This window comes from Candoia aspera, chromosome 1, assembly GCF_035149785.1.
Source record: "Candoia aspera isolate rCanAsp1 chromosome 1, rCanAsp1.hap2, whole genome shotgun sequence".
Taxonomy (NCBI): Eukaryota; Metazoa; Chordata; class Lepidosauria; order Squamata; family Boidae; genus Candoia; species Candoia aspera.
The window spans coordinates 194,103,608-194,125,190 of record NC_086153.1 but is presented as its reverse complement, the minus strand read 5'-3'; the positions used below and the strand labels follow the sequence as shown (position 1 = coordinate 194,125,190).

At 36.2% G+C, this 21,583-nt stretch overlaps 2 protein-coding genes across 2 annotated transcripts in view; both read left to right on the top strand.

Annotated features, from left to right (window-relative positions):
• Positions 1 to 2,624, top strand: part of LOC134499321 (collagen alpha-1(XXVIII) chain-like) — a 46,150-nt gene extending 43,526 nt beyond the window's left edge. The window contains exons 32-36 of the mRNA XM_063306033.1: positions 676 to 917; positions 1,337 to 1,427; positions 1,636 to 1,776; positions 2,262 to 2,453; positions 2,599 to 2,624. Of these exons, the coding sequence (XP_063162103.1) occupies positions 676 to 917; positions 1,337 to 1,427; positions 1,636 to 1,776; positions 2,262 to 2,453; positions 2,599 to 2,624 (692 nt within the window). The remainder of the gene's footprint in view (positions 1 to 675; positions 918 to 1,336; positions 1,428 to 1,635; positions 1,777 to 2,261; positions 2,454 to 2,598) is intronic.
• A 5,555-nt stretch (positions 2,625 to 8,179) lies between these two features.
• Positions 8,180 to 21,340, top strand: BBS5 (Bardet-Biedl syndrome 5). Its single transcript, XM_063318220.1, has 12 exons — positions 8,180 to 8,284; positions 9,793 to 9,875; positions 11,264 to 11,329; positions 12,266 to 12,315; positions 14,300 to 14,427; positions 15,918 to 16,053; positions 17,626 to 17,721; positions 18,807 to 18,869; positions 19,827 to 19,961; positions 20,060 to 20,143; positions 20,852 to 20,875; positions 20,976 to 21,340. Exons 1-12 carry the CDS (start codon positions 8,217 to 8,219, stop codon positions 21,075 to 21,077), a joined length of 1,035 nt encoding a protein of 344 aa, XP_063174290.1. The 5' UTR covers positions 8,180 to 8,216; the 3' UTR covers positions 21,078 to 21,340.
• Positions 21,341 to 21,583: the final 243 nt, after the last annotated feature.

Sequence of the window (21,583 nt, the reverse complement as noted above, 5' to 3'; positions counted from 1 at the left end):
GTTTTTCAGATTAGAAGGATCCATCCCCTTCATGAGCTCCTGGGTGGGAGGATCAAGATCCTAACCCTAACTTAAACTAAGTGGCTTGGAACTTCCCTGTATGTAGTACACTTTGTTATAATCCTAACTCTTAAGGATCAGCTTCTTTTTCTTCTATGAAAAATACACTACTGGAAATATCTTTGCTAGAAACCATTACCCCCACTGTCAGCGTCCTCCTACTCAAGATATCTGGAATTTACGGTCAATGGTAAAGTCTGTATATTTTACATTCTGAAGTAGCTCTTCTGTTTCAGCTCTTCACCTGTAAGGCAAGAGTGACCAACCAAGATGTTTTCGACAGCAGCTTTTGTCAGCCAGCATAAGAAAGATCAGAAATAATGGGAATGGTAGTAGACAGTATCTGGAGAATACAATATAGTTTATTTCTGCTTTGGGACACAAGCTAATATCCAGGATTTTCCTAACTGATACACAATCCTGGTAAGAGGTTACGTGCTGAGATGCCAGATGTGAAAACAATATTTCAAGAGCTATCCACACACCAAAGAAGCAGCCACCATTTTAAAAATATAATTGTTGATACATGTTCAAAATTCTATGAAAATTTGTATTTCTTAACCAATATCTGTGTATTTTATCATATTTTAGATTTTTTCCTGTCTTATTTTAAAGCTTTAGAATCTAAACTTGTTAACCAGTTTTGTGAGGATGAACATGGCGCCTTAATATATAACCGAGTTGGAAACGGAGGAAGCATCAGTGGATCATCGATCCATTCAGTATCTTCTTATACTTCACAATACTTATTACACACAAACAATAAGAATGGACAAACAGTACCTTCAAGTGGATATGAAACATCAGTGAAAGACAATTCCATGAACATTGGCCAGTTTTCTCAGCCATTAATTCTGGTACTCATCTGAAGTCTGCTTTGTTTTTTGTTTTTTTTAAAATCAGTAATGAGGTGCATTTCCTTAAAACTCTCTTAGAGAACGGGCTTTGCAATCCATTTTTTAAATCAGAGTATTTTTAATAAGTGTCTGGGTTAATTTCTGGATAATGCTGGTGATGGATATTATAGTTAATTCTAATAATATGAATAAAATTAATTTAATAATTTAATAATCTAATTTCTGAAATCACCTGTTTGATGTCATCTGATTGTATAGAGAGTTTCTTAAGCTAGAAACACAGAGCCATGGGTAGGTTTTGAGGATGGAAGTACCAGTGATGGAAGGAGTCTGTTCATCTTCATCTAACATTGAATACGCCCTTTGTGGATAGAAACTCCACCTACATTTTAAAATTAACCAAACTGAATTTGCTTTAGGAAAAAGGATCACATGGAATATTTCATGGGAACTATGACATGGTATCCAACAAAGGTGATCTTCCAGTCTTGCCTCCAGTTGACAGTAAAGGTACTTATTTCATAGCTAATTTCTTAATACTTTTTAAAGTTTTATTGTAAACTGCCAAGAGTTGCTCTTCAAGTGAGATGGGCAGTGATGAAATTTGAAATATAAATAATAAATAAATATAAATAATTTCTTAATAAGATATGTGTCACAGGTAGAAAAAACCCTTCCCTTCCTCATTTCTTTTCTTTGTAATATTCTGCCCCTGCAGCAGTTACTTCGGCACTGCCATTGCCAACAACATCTTCACCACCACCACCACCACCATCATCGCTACCATCGCTAACAGTAGAAAAGACACTCCCACCATCTCATTCATCAGCTTCTCCCATGCCATCTACCTCCAAGCCAGGTCTTTACATATTGCAAACTTTTAAATGTTTTCTTTCTATAATCATAGAACTATATAGTACTGTAAATAAATGAATTATAATTTTATGTTCAAATACCTGGCTTCCCCAATATGGTGACCTTCAAATATGTTTGGATTTCAGCTTCTGCATTTTCCAGCCAGCAGAACTGCCATGATAGCTCTTTGCATTTCATGCTTTTTAAACTTCTTTTTTGTGCTGAACTTCATCACAAAATATCATTTTCTCCCAAACTGTAGAACTTCAAGGAAGCAGATGCAAGTCCACGGGTCTTTCTCATTCAGCTTTGCAATTTGTGCTCATGTTTGCCATTATACAACTGGCAATTTATCTGTACTATATGTTTATACTTTTGCCAGCAACTCTATAAACTTATTTGGGGATGTTACAGTGGTTTCTAAATTGCAGCCTTATTACCCCAATAATACACTAAGAACAATTATGTCTTTGTTGTTGTTTTTCAAAGCGAATATCCTGAGGCCTCCACAGTGTCAGTTAAGATTAGATCAAGGACCATGCCGTGTTTATATAATAAAATGGTATTATGATAAGCAAGCCAATTCGTGTGCTCAGTTTTGGTATGGTGGCTGCAATGGAAATTATAATCGCTTTGATAGTGAAGAAGACTGTAAAAAGACATGTGTGCTTTTCTCTGGAGGTAAGAATCAACAATTGTTTTTATAGTTACATATTCCTGTTTCCTGTACTTTGGGGACATCTATTCTGACCAAATTTAATCTTTCAGAATTTAAAATCTTGGAAATGAGAGATCCTGTGCTTGCTGCTTTTTTTTTTCCCCTAAGAGCAGAGGAAAACTCTGAAAAATTAAGCTTATCCAAATTAGCCACCTACTTTAGTGTACTAATGTAACACAGGTTGTGACCTGTATTGTGTCAAAGGCATATATTTGGGGTCTGGGTTGTTGTTGTTCGTGGGTCTGCCTTCGAGTCAATGTTGACTCCTGGGGACTGCCTGAACAAGTCCTTGAAATTTTCTTGGCAAGATTTCAGAAGTGGTTTGCCCTTGCCTGTTTCCCAGGGCTGAGGGGGAGGGACTGGCCCAAGGTCACCCAGCTGGCTTCATGCCTAAAGAGGGACTAGAATTCAGGGTCTCCTGCTTTCCGGCTCTCTATAGATTTAGTACTGTCTCTGAAATTAGTAGGCTTGTCTTATTTTCTCAAATCCTGGCATGGGACCCCCAAGATTCAGTTGTAAAATATTTCCAGATTCTGGGGCCTGGTCAGAATACAAACAGAAGGTGGGGACTGTGTTGTCCCAGGGGTTCATTTATATTTTCCATGCAATGAGTTTCTAGATACACCTGAAAAAAGGAGCTCCAGTATTATTCCTGGATGGAATGGCTCTTTCATCCTCCAACCTTCTAGATCAGTGGTTCTTAAACTGGGGATAATTATCCCCAAGGGGATAATTTGGGCATATCCTGGGGTAATGGAACAATTTTTAACTGCTTGTTTGTTAGTTGAGGATCGAGTTTGGGACTGCCACTGCCAAGATGCTTGCGTAAAATCTTGTTCTTTTGTGGGGGGGTGGGTAATGACATTATTTGAGCCAGGCAAAAGGGGTAATTGGGTCAAACAGTTTAAGAACCACTTTTATAGATCAGGGCAGGTTGACAATACTGATTCCCATTCTCCCTCCCAATCTCTGTGGCCATATAGATCCCCAAGTGCTTCCTGATATCCATCTGGGGCTGTAAGTCTCAGTGTCCTTTAGGGCAGAGGAACCCTGATAGAAATGCAAGTAGCTAAAGTGACATAAGCATTATAAAAAGTAATGTTAGCTATGTTGACCATGAGAGAAGAAAAATCTAAAATCTATAGAGACAAATACAGTTACTTGATAAAAGTCATGCAAGATTTCTTCAGCTTTCCCAGTTTCAACAATTCTTCATCAGGCAAGTGAGTTCAGCAGAAAAAAAGTGAAAAAGGGAAGTGTATGACTCACAGGCTCCATCAAATTTGTTTTTTAAAGTGTTGAGGAAGACAGGCATATTGTAACAGGTATAGGATAGCTTTAGATTTTGATATGATTTCTCCCAAAGGTTGCTAGAAGAAGCAAAGGTAAAGGTAAAGGTTTCCCTTGACATTAAGTCCAGTCATGTCCGACTCTAGGGGGCGGTGCTCATCTCCGTTTCAAAGCCGAAGAGCCGGCGTTTTTCGTAGACACTTCCGTGGTCATGTGGCTGGCATGACTACACGGAACGCTGTTACATGCCTGCCGAAGCGGTACCTATTAAACTACTCACATTTGCATGTTTTCGAACTGCTAGGTTGGCAGGAGCTGGGACTAGCAACGGGAGCTCACCCCATCATGCGGATTCGAACCGCCGACCTTCTGATCGGCAAGCTCAGCAGCTCAGCGGTTTAACCCGCAGCGCCACCGCGTCCCTAATTTGTAGAAGAAGCAAACCTATTTGTAAAATTCTTCATTTTTGAAACACAAATTCTAACTACTAAAGTTGCAATAATGAGCAATTTGAAAATGCTACCTAAGTACTTGTCACCCATTTAATTACACTTGACTTCCTTTTGCTCAACAATAAAGTAATATGACATTTATTTTGCAGATGCCTGAAGAATGCCCACCAAACAGAATGGAACAGAAAAGACTTTTTAGTCACAAGAAAAGTGGTGTGATGCATAAATATCAAGGTCTTTTTACACAGTGTACTTAATTCATATGGGGATTGTTATCCTCAAACCACTTATTCTAGTATACTCCTACTAAAATCTACAACACAGCTTATTTCACTTCTGAAACCATGACATTACATGCAGACAATGCTAAAATATGTATTGGAATTACACAGATTTTCTTTGGGTCTAGAATAATAGTTCATGCTTTGTTAATTGCAAAACAAAACAATTGCATTGTATCCTAGGTACCTCCATAATTCAAACTGGCATTCCTATAGGACAAAAGATACTGCAACTGTTGCTTGTTTATTTGAATTCTGCTGCATTCCTAGTTCAAATGGATTTGTAATGTTCCTGGAGAAATGAGGAATATAATCAGTTATGTTACTTGCCAGAGACTGCACAGAAGTTACTAAGATGAATACCAGCTTGTTTCCAGTGAAGAAAAATCCATGAGTGTATTGTCAGTTGTCATGGAAAAAGCATTGATACGGTGCTAGACATTTTATTCCTCAACTCAGATGATTGGGAGGAAGAAGAGGAGGGATGGATATAAGCCCAGCTGCTAAGCTGGGAACTGAAGCAGTTGATGATAGTCTGGACTGGCTCCAAACAAGATTCACAATGCCTTGGAATGGGACGACATATTTCTTATACATGACTGGATTTGGGGAATCCAGTATCCCTTATGAAACACAATCATGTAAAAAATAAGATGTACCTCAATTCATTGATATCAGTGGCCTTAGCTGCACCTTTATCAGGGTAAGATGTAGCAACCTATAGGCCTGTACTCAGTTTTTTCCAAGAAGTTTGAAATAACTGGAAGTGAGATTATTTTAAGGGCAAAGTGCACATAGTCTTTCAAAAACACTTGCAAAAATAAGATGCACCCTAGAGAAAGAACTAGCACATAAATCATGTATTTAATATACTGATGCCCGGCAGCTATTCATGTGATTGGCCATGGAGGTCTTTGCTTCTCAAGCTTGCTTCCAGGTCCGAAACCCAACTGAACAGTGTATTCTTAAAGATGAGAATGATAAAGTGTTGTGAGATTGACAGGCCAGAACACTGAAATTTTGTGGGAGCTGGCTAATTAATATTTGTAAAAATTGTTGCTTCATTACTACATTTGGTGTTCATATCACCATGCAAAATCATATGCTGGTGCCCAGCAACTGAAAAATTGCCAGCCTCTGCTCTGAGCCAAAATCAGTCACCACCATATTAAGGTTTAATATAACAGCTGGCTTTAATCAATCTGCGATTGACCATAAAGTGAAAGAAATTGCAATGATACCTTAGTGAAGATACTTATATAGTACCTACACTGAAAAGCTATTTATGATTATTAGCATCATTTGATCATGTCTTACCATGTAGTAAGAAATATATTCTTTTTCACAAGATTGCTATGCAGTGTCACAAATGCATTGGTTTGATTCATGGAGATAAATTAGTCATAATGCTACTCATTTGTTTTTAGTTTAGCATGATATGCAAATCTATCTGCTATGACTGTGTGTTGTGTGAATCAGGTCACACTGGCTTGTTCAAGCTGTAGTTTAATAATTCTGGCTTAGATGCACTTAATCACCATCAAATTTTTCAAGCATATACCACAGAATGCACAGGTATCTTTAACACGCTAGTATTCCTACTATAATTCAAAATATCTATTTTAAATGAAAAGGTCATATCATGCTGTCCCAGTTAGCATTAGTTAATTCAACTCTAAAACTATTTCTGAATTTTCAAAACTGAATTTCAGATGCTGGTTTTTTTTTTTTCAGGTTTTAAAAAATTAAGTATTTTATTTTAACCAAAGATATTGGCCCTTGAAACAGATGAGAAATTCTCTTTTCACCAGCTCTATATACAAACAAAAGATTTGTCAATTTGTATCTGGAACTGCATATTAAAACTGACATTACCCAAATACCACACAGATAGCTGTAAGAGATGCTAGAAGTAATTGTATGTTAACATGACTCATCCTAAATTTTGCTGAACCAGCATGCTAGAGGTCAGAATGTCTATTCTATATTCTACTTACTGTACTGTTATGGCATCGCAGATCAATCCTTGGGTAATATGACATGACATGGCAGGCAACAGATTAGTACAAATGTTTAAAATGAGATGTGGAATTTTGTTCTGCCACATGCCACATAAGCTGTTGAAAGACTTGTGTTTCTGCTCTGCTTTGTGTTAATACTCATTTATCTTCATTAAATGTCTGAAATGTATTTTTGTGCATTAAATATATACTGACAAAACTTTTTTGTAGCAGATCTACCTGCACCTTTATTTCGTCAACTGGAAAGGTTTCACTGCTGTAGCAAAACTGACGTCTCACCTCTCATTTCATCATTTGAGTTAAAACCAGCTTGTTTGTTTCCATCAGCATTTTCAGGAGGAAGATTTTTACAATTATATTTATGCTTTTGTGAAACTAAGAAAAGTAATACTATAGCCTCTTTTTTAAAGAAGTGTATACGGGCAGGAATCACTTACTCAGTTCACAGTTTACAGACATACCTTTTGACAGTGAGACAAGGGAAAGAACTTCCTGCTCTGTTGAATAAATATTAAGGCTGCAATTTGTTCGTGCTTATGGGGGAATAAAAAGGGATTTCCTTAGAGTTGAACTCAACCACTGATATTATTTATGTAATTTTCTCAGCACAAGTACAAAGCTGTTTGCTATTACTTTCAATATTTTTTAAACTTCTCTGTCCAGCCTATAACTCATATTTCTTTGCAATCTTCCTTTCAAATACTAACCAGATCTAATCCTACTTAGCTTGCCAAAATCAAGCAGGTGCTGCTATCTAATATTTTCTTTCACACTCAGCAGGATATATAAAGTTGCAAATAACTTTAGACACAATATAAACAATATAATTAAGATAATATGCATTTAATGTATTTGTACACCTATTTAAAGAATAGAATATTGACAGTCATAATTTTGATAACAAAGCTAATTTTTAAAGTTACAAGGTTGGAGAGCTATTTCATAGTTAAGATACCAGATCTGAATCTTGCCAGTTTTAAAACAGTGGTTTACTTCAAATATTTTCCCTTGAGAAATATTAAATCTTAAATTAAAACAACTGTATTTAACAACAAATATTAATTTTAAAAATTACCCATACAATCGAAATTAACGGCAAAGAAATTGTAAACTTTAAGCTGACATGTAATAAATCTGACATGACAACAAATTCCTCAAACTGCATAAAACTAATTATTCCCCTTAAGACTGATTTCTGCTCCGATTGACTTTTCGAACTCGGTCTCAGATAGCTATTTTCCCCCGCTTTTTGCTGCCTCTCATTAATCAGGTAAGAAATTTGCTTGATAAAATTGGGAAGATAAGGATCAGGATATAACAAGGCAGCGGAACGTCTTGTCTTTGGTTAGAGTCCACTGGAGTTGGGCGCCAATAAATTTAAACCAATAATAAAAATAATCTTTCCCAATCTGCGTTAGGACTACAGCTGTCAAAATTCAAAGCCAGCTGCAAATGGACTATAGGAGCTGTAGCCTTAACACATCTGGAGAAGATCAGGTCGAGAAAGCCTGTCCTGGGCGATTACTTCCACTTCTGAGCCGAATTAGCGTCCTCCAACCCCACACAAGGGCAGCAGGTGAGCCCAGCGGTCTTCCAACGCGCTGAGGAAGTTTGCCCTTCGTCGCTGCTCGTCGAAAAGCTGACGTCGAGCGCGGAACGCCGAGATACATTTGACGGTTGTCATGGCGGCGGCTGCAACGGCGGATTCGCTGTGGGAGGACCGAGATGTTCGCTTTGACATCTCTTCGCAGTGAGTGCTCTCGCGCGATCGTATCCCGGCCCCTCTCGCCCTCCCGCCTCTCCCTCGCGGAGCAGAAGGGTCTGCCGCGAGAGAAGGCCCGAGTGGCGATTCAACGGGCGGGCGCTTCGCGACCTGCAACCGAGGAGCGGGTCCGCGAGCCCCTGTGGGACGCCTGTTGTCCTCCGCCTCCCACTGCCTCCCTGAGGACGGCCAGCCTCACAGTGGACCTCGACACTCGCCATCCACGGGATTTCAAATCCTGATCAGTGGAATTTCACACGCTTCATTGGTTCCTGTCAACTATGTGACAGGCGGCTATTTGTATTCTGTTCAGTATGGGATCAGATCAGCCACTGTGCTTCTGGAGTGCTTCATTGCTGAAAACCATAAGGGCAGAGAAGAATCGCAGAAACTGCATTTCGTATGCTGCTGCTGTATATACTGTCTAATCTCCCTTAGGACTTTGTGTGTGTGTGTGCCTGTGTGCCTTGGAGTCAGTGTTGACTCCTGGCCACTGCCTGGACTAGTCCCTGCAGTTTTCTTGGCACGATTTTGGAAGTCGTTTGCCCTTGCCTCCTTCCTAGGGCTGAGAGAAGGTGACTGGCCCAGGGTCACCCAGCTGGCTTTGTGCCCAAGGTGGGACTAGAACTCATCATTTCCCAGTTTCTAGCCTGGAGCCTTAAGCACCACAACTAAGTGTCTCCCTCACACCTTATTTATGGTACTTACTTATTTTGGAGGAGCTCATCCTATATTAACAGAGTTGTTACCTGTAACTTGAAGGGCATAGAACCCATATTGAGCATTTTTATTGCATCAGTAGAATTAAAATGTATCTCTTAATAAGAGATAATTCAAAACCTATCTTCCATCTGAACAAAGGAAGGAAATTAACGGTTTTAGGCCTGGAAAAGAGAATAATGTATTTCACTTGGCAATATGAATATTTGATGTGCCTGTTGATATAAAATTGATTAAACCTTCAGAAGAATTAGCTGTAAATGTAACAGTTCAAGAGAAAGCCTCTTGAATTGAATCATTCAGAACAAAAGTAACTTAAAAGAGATATTATCACTGGATTCCCATTCATAGGGACCTGCCTTATTTGAAATGTGATTCTGAGTGGGATTGTTTAGGACACAGGAGATGAGACTGAGGGCCACTGGGAGGCTTGATCTTGGTAAATAAGAATTACCAAGAATCTTGGTAAATAAAAATTACTTATAAGTGCCTCCATTTTCTTATCGCAATTTATTTTTTCTTTTAGATCTTAAGTGTGAAGATGGGCTAGCTTATTCATTTTTGTAAGAAGCTATGGAAGTTTTTTTGGCTAAAGAGGTGGTGGTGATAGCAGCCTGGTAGAGGACAAGCCCTTTCTCAGAAATTACAGGCTCTGGGGTTTTTTGTACATGATAACTGTTACCTCTCAGAATGCGAAACTTGGGCATGACTGGCCTCTATAAATAAAAAGAAGCCCACTATTTATAGCAGTATCTGAGAATATAATATTGTTTTAGGCAAATGAAAATGAGACCAGGGGAGGTCCTCATTGATTGTTTGGAGCCTATTGAAGATACCAAAGGAAACAATGGAGAGAAAGGTAACACATATAGTAGAGTTTTTAAAAGTTGATTAAATTTGATCCACAGAGATTTCAAAGAAACCTTTTCCTGATGGTTGATTTTGGTTATATGCAATACAAGATAAGTCATTCACAATAGAATGAGAGAGAATGAGACAACTTATTTCAGATGAATGAACTGTTTCTACAGCTGGAAGAAAATACTTTTTTCTCCAAGTTATTTTTCTGCCCTTTCAGATAGCTTTTTTTCAGATATTTCATCTCCTAAAACTCCTTGGCAGCTCTTTTGTGTGTTCATTAATGATAATCTCCTTTAATTAACAAATATACTTCTGCAGAATTAGCATATCCCCCATGGATGTAGATGGATTTTATCTTGTGACCCCATTTTGCTTGTGAATTTTGTGATTCAGAACTATCTGAATTTGCTATTTACAGGGAGTATCATTGTACAATACTGCTTTGATTGCCATGATAATTTTATTTCCTTTATTTATTAAAGTATTTATATCCCACTGTTATATGCCTTTCCCCCAAGCTATCTGCTATGAGATCCTTTGTCTTGTTTCTCAAATCTAGATAATATCTGGTTCCTGAAACCATTAACCGTACCCTCTGATGTTTTGCTTCCTTAGTTTATTTCCCCCATAGGTGCTTACCTAAGATTATAGTTTGTTTACTTCTGGGGGTGGCATTGGTGGTGTTGGTGTTTAATTGTTTATTTTTTCTTTTTCTATTATTGTATTGATCGTTCTTTTGAATCCTATATACTGAGAACAAACTCATTCCCTCATCCTGCAGAAGTAAAAAAGACTTTAACAATCTAACAGGCAGAATCCCAAAGCAACTGACTGAACTCTGAACATGCTTAATAGCCACAGTTTGGCCAAGGTCTTGAAGATTCAGTGTTACCTTCAGACTGGGGGCAGCATGCTTCCAAATATCAGTTACAGAGAACAAAGAGGGAGGGTATGTCTCCATTTTCTGTTTGCAAGTATCCCAGAGCATCTGGCTGGTCATTGTGAGAAACAAAATGCTAACCTAAGATGGGCTTGACCTGATCCAGCAGGCCTGTGCATGACACAGCTGCTGCCTATAATTAAACTGTGAATGTGCTGGTGAATCCTTCTGGTAAGTGGTGTAGTTTATTTTCTAGCAGCCATCCCATAGTGGCCCATTATAATTACTAGTTGGGATAAGCTAAAAAGAAACAATGGCTTGTGTAAGTTTATTTATAGGATCCCCCTCTGGGTTGTTTGGTCAGAAGTCATTGCTGCTTTATGTTACATTTTATTACATGTCCAACTTGTGCATGTGCTCATGTACTCTCTTTCTCTCTCTAATGTACATAAACAATGTTATCAGATGTAGAAATTCCAATGAAATATTGTTTTTTTAATTTCTAGGCAGACTCTTAGTAACAAACTTAAGAATTATTTGGCATTCTATCGTATTGCCTAGAGTCAACCTCTGTAAGTATTTCTCCCCTTTTAATGCATATCCCCCCCTCATTGTAATATTGTAGTTTTTAAAATGTCTGCCAAAAAGACCTCTCTCAAATTTATTTCTCAAATCTGAATATCACCATAATCTTCAAGGACTCCTCATGGTTTACAACATCAGTACTGTAACATATAACAACAGTATTACCTGTTATGAAAGTAGCCTGACCCTTTTCAGATTCTCATGAGGCTGGAAAAAGATCCTGTTCTTCCATTAATTTTAATGAGTAGATTCCTTAAAGCAGCAACATCTAGTGGGGGTGCTTATGTGGAAGCCTGAAAAAAAATTGTGCTAGGTACCTTAAGGTGTAGTAGAGTGCTAAGATGGTGTCAGGGGCAAAGCACTCTTGAATAATTTTCAAAGTATGCATAGCTGTAACAGAAATACTGATATAGCAGGCACAGATGACAGTTGGTGAACTGGTTTCTTTTTCTGCTGTAATTGGAGACAAAGATTTGGTGAGGTGAGGTGTACATGGAGCACTGAAAGAAAGTGGATTGGAAAGAGGTTTTAAGGTCTGTTTTGTATAAAACAACTGGTAGAATCAAAAAATGTTATTCAATGTACTCTGTAGTATTATATTCACATTCCTCAGACTCTGAAATTCTGTTACTTGGGAAATATGAATCAAGAGTAGATGATGTTCTCAAAGCATTCTGGATAGTGTAGATAATTCTGGAATTGTTAAAAATTAAAAATTGCTTTGCTTCACTTTGATTTCCCACTTGTCTTCCAGTGCCTTTATATATTTTCTGTGTTATTTTATACTAACCGAATGTTAGTAAATCACTATTTTAATGCTAAATAGTTTATAACTTTCAGACCAATATTTTTGTGTTCTGGACAGAAGTCTAGATATCATGACAACTTTAACAATATTGTGTTTCTTTTCCTTAATTATTTAGCTGTTGGCTACAGTTGCTTTGTGAATACAACAACAAGAACTGCTAACTCGGTAAGATTACAAAATAGAATCAGTCAGAACATTTTTCAATATAGATAATACTTGGTTTTAAAATAACATAACTTTCTAATCATTATTTGTTTTACAGATGCTGCTTAAATTTCAAACACAAGAAACTTAGTGATATCCAAGTTTAAGAATGTATTATGGCATAAACTTTAATGAATGCACTTCAGTTGCATTTAGTTCTTCACTTAAGCTGACAGATATTTATACAGTTTGGCACAGAGAAAAAATGTAGGCAGTGATATCAAAAGGAAATTAAAAACAAAAATATAGACTAATGATAAGAAAGATTTGGTCTATTTTTTATTTTTTATCCCAACTTTATTATTATTTTTATAAATAACTCAAGGCAGCGAACGTACCTAATACTCCTTCCTCCTCCTATTTTCCCTACAACAGCAACCCTATGAGGTGAGTTAGGCTGAGAGAGAGTGACAGGCCCAAGATCACTCAGCTGGCTTTTGTGCCTAAGGCGGGACTAGAACTCATGGTCTCCTGGTTTCCAGCCCAGCACCTTAACAATCTAGACCAAACTGGCTCTCTATTTAGTGCCAATAATTGATATGAATTTGAAAGATTTAAAACCATAATGTGTAATTATGGTCATGCCTTCTGTTTTGATGTCAGCTGGCATTCACAAATTGACAGCTATGTTCCAGACACAGAATCAGTATCTTCTTCATCTCAAGTAGAAGCACATGGATGGATCTATTTCCCAAATCCAAATAGTACAATTTGTGGAAGGGTATTTTATCTCTTTCCATTCTTCAGCATGGGTAGTTTAAGGGAGGAAATACAAGAAGTCCTTGGGTTATGGCCACTCATTCAGTGACTGTTCAAAGTTACGATGGCACTGAACAAGGGGAACTTACAACTGGTCCTCAAAGTTGCGGCCATTGCAGCATCCCTGTGTCATGTGAGAGAGAGCATGCACAGGAGAAACATGGAGAGCTGCAAGTGAAGTAGTTGGATTGCTAGTTTTGCCATGAACTGTATGCCATCTTAGAAGTAATTAGGAACCTCATGATAAGTATCTTCTGATTCCACTCAAAAGACAGTGTCAGTTCTTTGGATTGTAAGGAAAATCAATTTATCTGTATTTTCCTTTTTTTTTTTCCAGCCAGCTAAAATGCAGTTATCCTCAGCATGCTTGAAGGACAGTGAATATTAGTCAAAGCTATAGTGGGTGTTTTTTCCTTCTTTAATCTTACAAAATAATATTTTTCTGCATTGCTGGTTCATTCCTTAATATGAAATTACTTCCACTTTGCCTTTTCATTTATAAGCACAGATTTATAAGGTACACTTTTATTATACATGATAAAAAGGTATTTCCTCTAGGACTCTCTTAACCGCTTGGAATCTTTGTACAGAATCATATATAGCAGCCGATTTCTTGACATACAGTGGAATCTTTATCACTAGAATGGGTCAGCAGTGCACCAGCTTCCTATAGAGCTGTCTAGATGATATGTAAGGCTACTGCTGTTTTTGCATGGTGTAAATGGAGTTTGTTGCTGAGCAATACAGAAAATAAGATCCATTAAATTCTCTGGTAGTTTTTCATTTCCCTGGAGATTTAGAACAGCCAAACCCTATGGTCAGACTGAACCCAGTGAGTTCAGCAGGACCTCCTCTCTGCTAAAGATTTGTGATCCAAAATGTGAGCATTATTGAATGTGCAAGTAAAATAGTTTGTTAAGTGTGTAATTTAACAGAAATGAATCTTGCGTGTGCTCTACTTTTACTGAACCTGAGGTTTATAATGTATATTTGAGTTGTTACCTATCCAAGGCGTTTGTGACAAGGCTGATTAGAAATATAACACACATTTGTATGTCTCAAAAACTGAAGTTTAATCAAGTGCAATTCTGGGTAACATTTTTCAGAAAGTGTAAATGACTAACTATAATACTGATTTCTTTTAGAAATTGCAACAAAATATTAAATCTGATATTTTCTCTTACAGAAATTAAGAGGCCAGACAGAAGCACTTTATATCTTAACTAAATGCAATAACACACGTTTTGAATTCATATTTACAAATGTGGTTCCCGGGAGCCCCAGACTTTTTGCTTCTGTTATTGCTGTTCACAGGTATTTACGGGTTTTTTTTTTAAGTTCCATGCAGATACACAAAAAACTCACTAAGGCAGCCCTAATAAAATTAGTTTAACTGCATATGGTACATCAGCTTTCAGAAGCTGTGTTGTGTTTGTTTGAAATATAATACAATTTAGTATTTACAAGTGCATAGCTCTACCTTGTATTTCAAAATCCTTCCCCTAACATCCCTTCCCCCACTTCCTCCTCAACATTTTGTACATTTTGAAAGTCCATGTCAGGTTAGTTGGTGTTTGTTTTAGTGCTTTTTAATAGGGACACACACACACACACACACTTCTGGGTATATTAAATCCTACCAATCACTATCAAAAAGCCTGGGTCCAACTATGATAGAAAGAAAAGGCCACCTAAACTACTTTTGAGTTCGTGAGGTATGCATACCATCATCTGAGAACCACTGCCTTAGAAGGGCTATTTTATTGGGGAATAGCAGTATTGTTTCCAAATTAGTAAGCTAGCAACCATCTGAGTGCAACTTGCAGAAAAAATATTGCAGTTTTGTATGTTCCCAGCTCCTGAGTGGAATGTTCAGGTTTTCAGCCAAGCAACCATGCTCTTTTCCAGAGGAGCATTCAGTTACACATCTCCCTATTTTCCACTTTCAAGTGGCAGTCAACTTATTGCCCATTGAACTCATTTCTAATATGGAAAGTTATTTCCTTTTGTGGGCATAGTACTTGCCTGCTTAGATTTATTGTGTGTCTGTGTGTGTATATCTCAAAGGCACACACGTGTGTGCGTGCACAGATAGATAGATAGATAGATAGATAGATAGATAGATAGATAGATAGATAATCTAAAAACATTGACTCTTGCTAGTTTAATGGTTCTGTTTTGACTGAAGTCTTGTTGATAGTGTTTGAATTCATTGGTAGGAATAATGTATAGAGTACTGAATTCTTCCTCCCTTTATAACACAAAGTACTTGCTCCACCTCTGCTCCAAAGGGTTAACAGGACTCTCCAGAACAAATGTCAGTTTTCAGGAGTAGAGTGAGAGAACAGAATATCAAATACACCTTTGGACAGCCACAAGAATCCTTGGGTGACTTTGGATGTAGTAATAGTATAAATGTTGAGTTTCCCAAGTAATAAATTTGATCCAAAAGAATTTTAAATAATCTTTTCAAAAAGGAAACTTTTTAAACTTACATTTTTTGCACCGAATGAACATGTAGATTACTATGAGGACTGCATCTTTTATATCAAAAAACATTCAGAACAGGATGGGCCACTTGCAGCAGATTGAGGTTGACTGCAGGGTTGATGCTATATTATGAATATGTCCTACTTTTTAAAATATTTTTTTACTGCTGCTCAATATGGTCAGATTACTCATCAATAAACTAATTGAACTGAATTGTACAGCAAAATTAAGAAGAATGGACCATTTTATGGGTATGTTTAAATAAAATGTGATTAAAATTGAAATTGTTAAAACTGTGTTTTCCATGTTTCTAGAGCTTACGAAACATCGAAAATGTACCGTGAGCTTAAATTGAGATGTGCATTAATCCAAAACAAACAATTGAGACTGTTACCAAAAGAACAAGTATATGACAAAATAAATGGCGTTTGGAACTTATCTAGTGACCAGGTATGATGCAACACAGAAAAGAATATTAAGAAAGTGCTTTAAAAGAGTCTAACTAAATTGCAAAAAGGATTGTATAATCCATATACAACCCTATTGGAAAAAAAAGTATGTAGTTTAATAGATTGTTCTTAGCATTAATACTTCACATCTTTATTCCAGTCATAGGCCAGCATAATTAATACTTCATTTTCCTATAAAGACTATCCAAGGCACTTAACACTTAAGGCAATACAAGAAGGAATAATCATAGTAAGGAAAGAGAACATAGTAGATGATAATTTAGGAACAAAGAGCAGGAGTACAGTAGTGTAGCAAGAATTGCATGTGTAAAAGAAGGAAGCTGTGTAAAGCAGTTCCAAAACAAACAACTTCCTATATGGAACCAAAGATAAAATGAGAAGTCAGTACTGTGAAAGCAGACCAGTTGAGAGGGAGCTAGCCAGCTTTCTATAGGTACTGTTGTTATAACCACAAAGTATGGTGAACAGTGCACTGAAGTGTGCTTGTATAGGTGCCGAAGCTGCAAGTAGAGCAGGGTTTTTTTTTAAAACTCTTTTTCTGTACAACAGATATTTTCTAGATACCCTCCACCCCCTTTATTGTCAGTTAGAAAACTGGGAAATGATATGAACCTGTCCATATTTTCTCTACTTGATTATATTTTGACTAAATTTAGTTGGCACGTCAGGTTTATGACAACAGGCATGGCTTGTCATGTCAGGTGGAAAAGTCACTACCCTATAGCTCGAAAGCCTATATACTTTTACAGCTATAAATCCAGCTCAGCATTTCCCACTTCATCAAAGAATCTGTTTTTCTATGGCGTTTGTCTTTGAACAGCTACAATTACTGCAATAATTATTGTAGTTGCACCCTGAAGTTATCATAGGAAGGCATTGTTACAACACTTACTAAGAAGTGTTGTTTAATTTTCTACAGATAGTTAGATTGTATTTCCTGAGTGAGGAACCACTAAAGCCATGATCTTTCAGCTTTGACTTCTATTAAAGCTTGTGTTGTATAATAATGAAATATTGTATTCCTTAAATAACTAGGAACAGAAATACTGATGTATACACGGGCTTGCTCAGTGCAAATCAAATCAGGTCTTTATTACAGTCATTGACCAGCATAGCTTGCTCAGCTGGATCCCGGGAATTATAAAAAAATAAATAAATCACAAAGGAAACCTTTTCTCACACACAGTTATTTTAATATGTAAGGCTTTAGCTGAAAATAGGAAGAAAATCAGTTCTTTTTGAATACTGTCACTTTCATGTCAGTAGTTGGATCTGGGATTACCTAAATTTAACTTGCATGCCATTGTATTTGAACAGCATATTATTTTGAGAACTTGGCAGGATCACCGGAGAGTTTCCTACTTTGCACCATGGTTTAGCTGTGGTTTGCTTCTATAACAGGTGATTCCCAATGAATTTCTTATTTAATCATTTAAATGTTAGTTTTACTTAAAGAAATGTGCTGTTCTATTTAGACTTTATACAGATACGGTATATAGCAATATGGAACATTCAGGGAACCCAATTAATTTTGATTTCTCTCTTTTTCTAGGGAAATCTGGGTACCTTTTTTATTACAAATGTAAGAGTAGTTTGGCATGCTAATATGAACGATAGCTTTAATGTCAGTATACCATATCTACAAATTGTAAGTAACTATAATTCACTTTCCTATTAGTAATTGTCATAGATTATATTAGTTTAATTATGATGCATAATGCATAATTATGCATTCTGCATGCCATAGGTTATATTATTTTAATTATGATGTATTATGATGCATATATATAAGATTACAATGTCTTAAAAAGTATCTGGGTGAATATTAATATAAACTTGGCAATACTGCAAAACTGTACTTGTGTATATGGCTCTTGGAGATTGAAATCAATGACCTTTCAGCTCTCCTACCAGATCACCTACATGTACTCATAAGTGGGTGTGTGGGTTGTTGGGGTTTAATTATATGTGAAGCTATCACATTTTTAATATAGTACCGCATTTTCAAATGGCTGTAATTATTAGTATTGCATCATGTGAAAAAGGAACGTTTAAGCTTTCCATCCCCAACTGCAGTCTCAGTAGAAGAGGGCTTTTCATTTCTCAGACTAATTATTGAGGAGGAAAAAGCAATTTTTGCTGAGGTTGTGGCTAAGCAGGGGAGACTTCACACACCACAATGCCGTTGACTTTTCTACATTCCACAATTGTTTGTCATTTTTTATAAAAGTAACTTCAGATTGCACAGTACTCATGTCTATTTAGCACTAAAGATCTTTGCATCAAGTTTATGAGACAGGTTAGCAGCATTTTCACTATATAACAGTGGGGAAATGAAATTAAGCAATAGTACATACCAGAGGCGACATGGTGAGTGGCATTAGATGTGTCTAAACTGGAAACTTTACTTTGGATGTCATGGTCTAAATTAGGAAATTATACCACTCTTTAAATGTGCCAAACTTTATTTGGTTTCCAGTGCAACTGTTGTCATGCCAGCTAAAGGTGTTGTAGAACTAACCATACAAATATTAAATTCTGATTGAAGTTCACAAAAGTTAATTTTTCCATTTCCTTTTCAGTGTTTTTGGTTTTCTTCTTCCAAATAGTTTGCAAAATTACAAAGAGCTTAATTGAAAAATATAGTATTGATACTTTCAGTTACTTTTGTTAAGAAATCTCATTTTAAAAATGCTTGTTTAACATACACATTTTTATAATCTTTGCATCCAGCGTTCTATAAAGATTAGAGATTCGAAATTTGGCTTGGCACTTGTCATTGAAAGCTCTCAGGCGGTAAGAAACTAATGGCATGTTTTATTTCTTTCAGTTCTTACACCATTTCATTTATAATAAACATTTTTTTCTTTTTGTTATTCACCCCTAGAGAAGTTATTGCTTTGGTTAGCATACCCTAGTAGTATTAATAACCTAGTGAATAAGCATAAGTTGTGAAAGGACATAATAATGACCATGATAAATTAGCAGCAGGTGACCAATCAGATCTCTGAATGAAACATAGCATACCAGCTTGGTCATGTACTATTTTTGAACAATGTGTTCCTATAAAAATTAGAAGTGCAGTGTTGAAATGATCTGCTTCTGAGTACTTGGAGTAAGACTGTGAATAAATGGCTTTGGAAATGCCTGTGTCATTGCTGGTTTCTTTTCCCATGCTGCTGCTAAGATGAGATTAGTATTTAAAAATAGCTTTCAGCCCGGAATTATTCAGTTGATTTTGTAACAGTATCTTAAAAAGTATATTCATTCACAAAAAAAATGATACACAAAAATGAGTACATGAACTTTGCAAAAGCTGACTAAAAGTGCATCTATGTATAGTATAGTATAGTATAGTAATAGTATAGTATAGTATAGTATAGTATAGTGTGTAGTGTAGTGTAGTGTAGTGTGTATAGTATAGTATAGTATAGTATAGTATAGTATAGTATAGTATAGTATAGTATAGTATAGTATAGTATAGTATATTTGAAAAATGGGTGGATGGATGGATGGATGGATCTGATGCATGTCTGTTTAGAGGTAAGTCCCATTGCAGCTTCTAGTTGTTTTTCTTAAATGCTGTTCAATTTATCTGAATATATTACATATTTAAGCATGATTTAAAGTAACACTGTGCCAGTGACTTACTCATTTTAGAGTCCTTAAAATATACTTTATTTACTGAATTTAGATAATTGTGATCAAGGATAATTATGTGTAAGTTTTATTTAACATATTATTCTCTTACAGACTGGAGGATATGTGCTTGGATTTAAGATTGACCCTGTTGAAAAACTGGAGGAAACTGCAAAAGAAATAAATTCATTGCATAAAGTATTTTCAGTGAGTCCTATATTTGGAGTAGACTATGAAATGGAAGAAAAGGTACACTTTTTGACATTTTAATGAACCTCTGCTTTTTTTTAAAGATATTAAGGAAATGTAGGTTATTGCTCCAAATTGTTTTCTTTATCAATATTCAGCCTCAACAGCTAGAAGATCTGACAGTGGAACAAGTACAGGAGGATGTAGAAATAGAGGCAAATGAGCAGACAGATGCTTTTGTGGTAAGTGTCTATTCAAACTAATAAGCTTTTCATTGTTTCCCTGTACACTTATGTGTACTAACCTAGTTAGTATGTCATACTGAGCTCACAGGTTACGCCAGAAAGTTAATAACCTAAAATAAAATTACTGTTTTAGGTGTACTATTACACTTACAATTACTTTGTCATTTTATGCTATTAATCAAGTAACCCAAAACATTATCATTTAAGGATAGTTGTCCTTTATTCATTTACTTATTTATGACTATTATGTGCTGCCTACTCAAGCAAGAGTTTATTTTCAAAACAGTGAGCAATAACATTACACTAGACAAGAAATCCCGGCTCTCTTTTTAATACTAGGAACAAATTAGCTGTTTTGTTGCATGTGGTGTATCAGATTAAGGCTAGTTGCTTTACTTGCTGTAGGCTCTATAGGTTATACATACTAGTAGGAATTTGTTGAAAAACAAGATTTTAAATTGAAAATGAATTTATTTTATTTAGTACTAATTAAATTACATAGGTGATGAGATTTTCATATGTTTGGGTTATTATAATTTATTGATTATAAATAGAGGTATTCATGTAATATTCAGTATGAATTTTAGACATACTGGATAATGGGAAGTTTTTTAGTGAATTAAGTTGCTGCCTGCATTTCAGTTAAACCTAATGCTGAATAATGAACATATGGCACAATAACTTATTTTTATTTTTCTATTACAGGCTTATTTTGCTGATGGAAACAAGGTATTTTTCTGAAGTTACAATAAAACTGAATTAATTTCTTGTTAATAATATTAACCACAATTTGCTTACTTTTTTTTTCTTGCTGACGTCCTGCAAATAGCAACAAGACCGTGAGCCTGTTTTTTCTGAAGAACTAGGACTCGCCATAGAGAAACTAAAAGATGGATTCACACTGCCAGGACTCTGGGAAGTAATGGGTTGACATTCATCTTAAAAATGATTAATAATATATTTTGTCTCTAAAAGTCACGCTGCAGTCCTTTTTGATCAATCAAGCTATAGCTACCTCTTTTAGACTGCAAGAAAAAATAATGTCCATGTATAGTTGTCACATGATCGTTTCTTGTATTTATAAGATGTTTAATCTCTGCTTTGTATCTTTATGCAGTGCTTCAATGGCTAGCCTTTAAAATCCATTATGTATTGTTTACGTATGACTGTAAATAAAATGGATACTTCCGAGTGTGAACTGAGAAAAGATGTCCTAAGTCTGAATAACGTGGTTGCTTTGCCAGTGACGGTGTTTTGCGGTGCATTTTTTAGCTGTGGCTCATGTGCAGTCCTAAACAAAGGAGCAAAACGGTAGATGTACCACTTCATCCCAAGTATGAGAATAGTTTTGCTGGGCCTTTAGACCCGAGGGAAGTTTATTTTTAATAGCCTTTCCCATTGGAGGTCGTAAATGAGAGAGAGAGATTGCTACCTCCA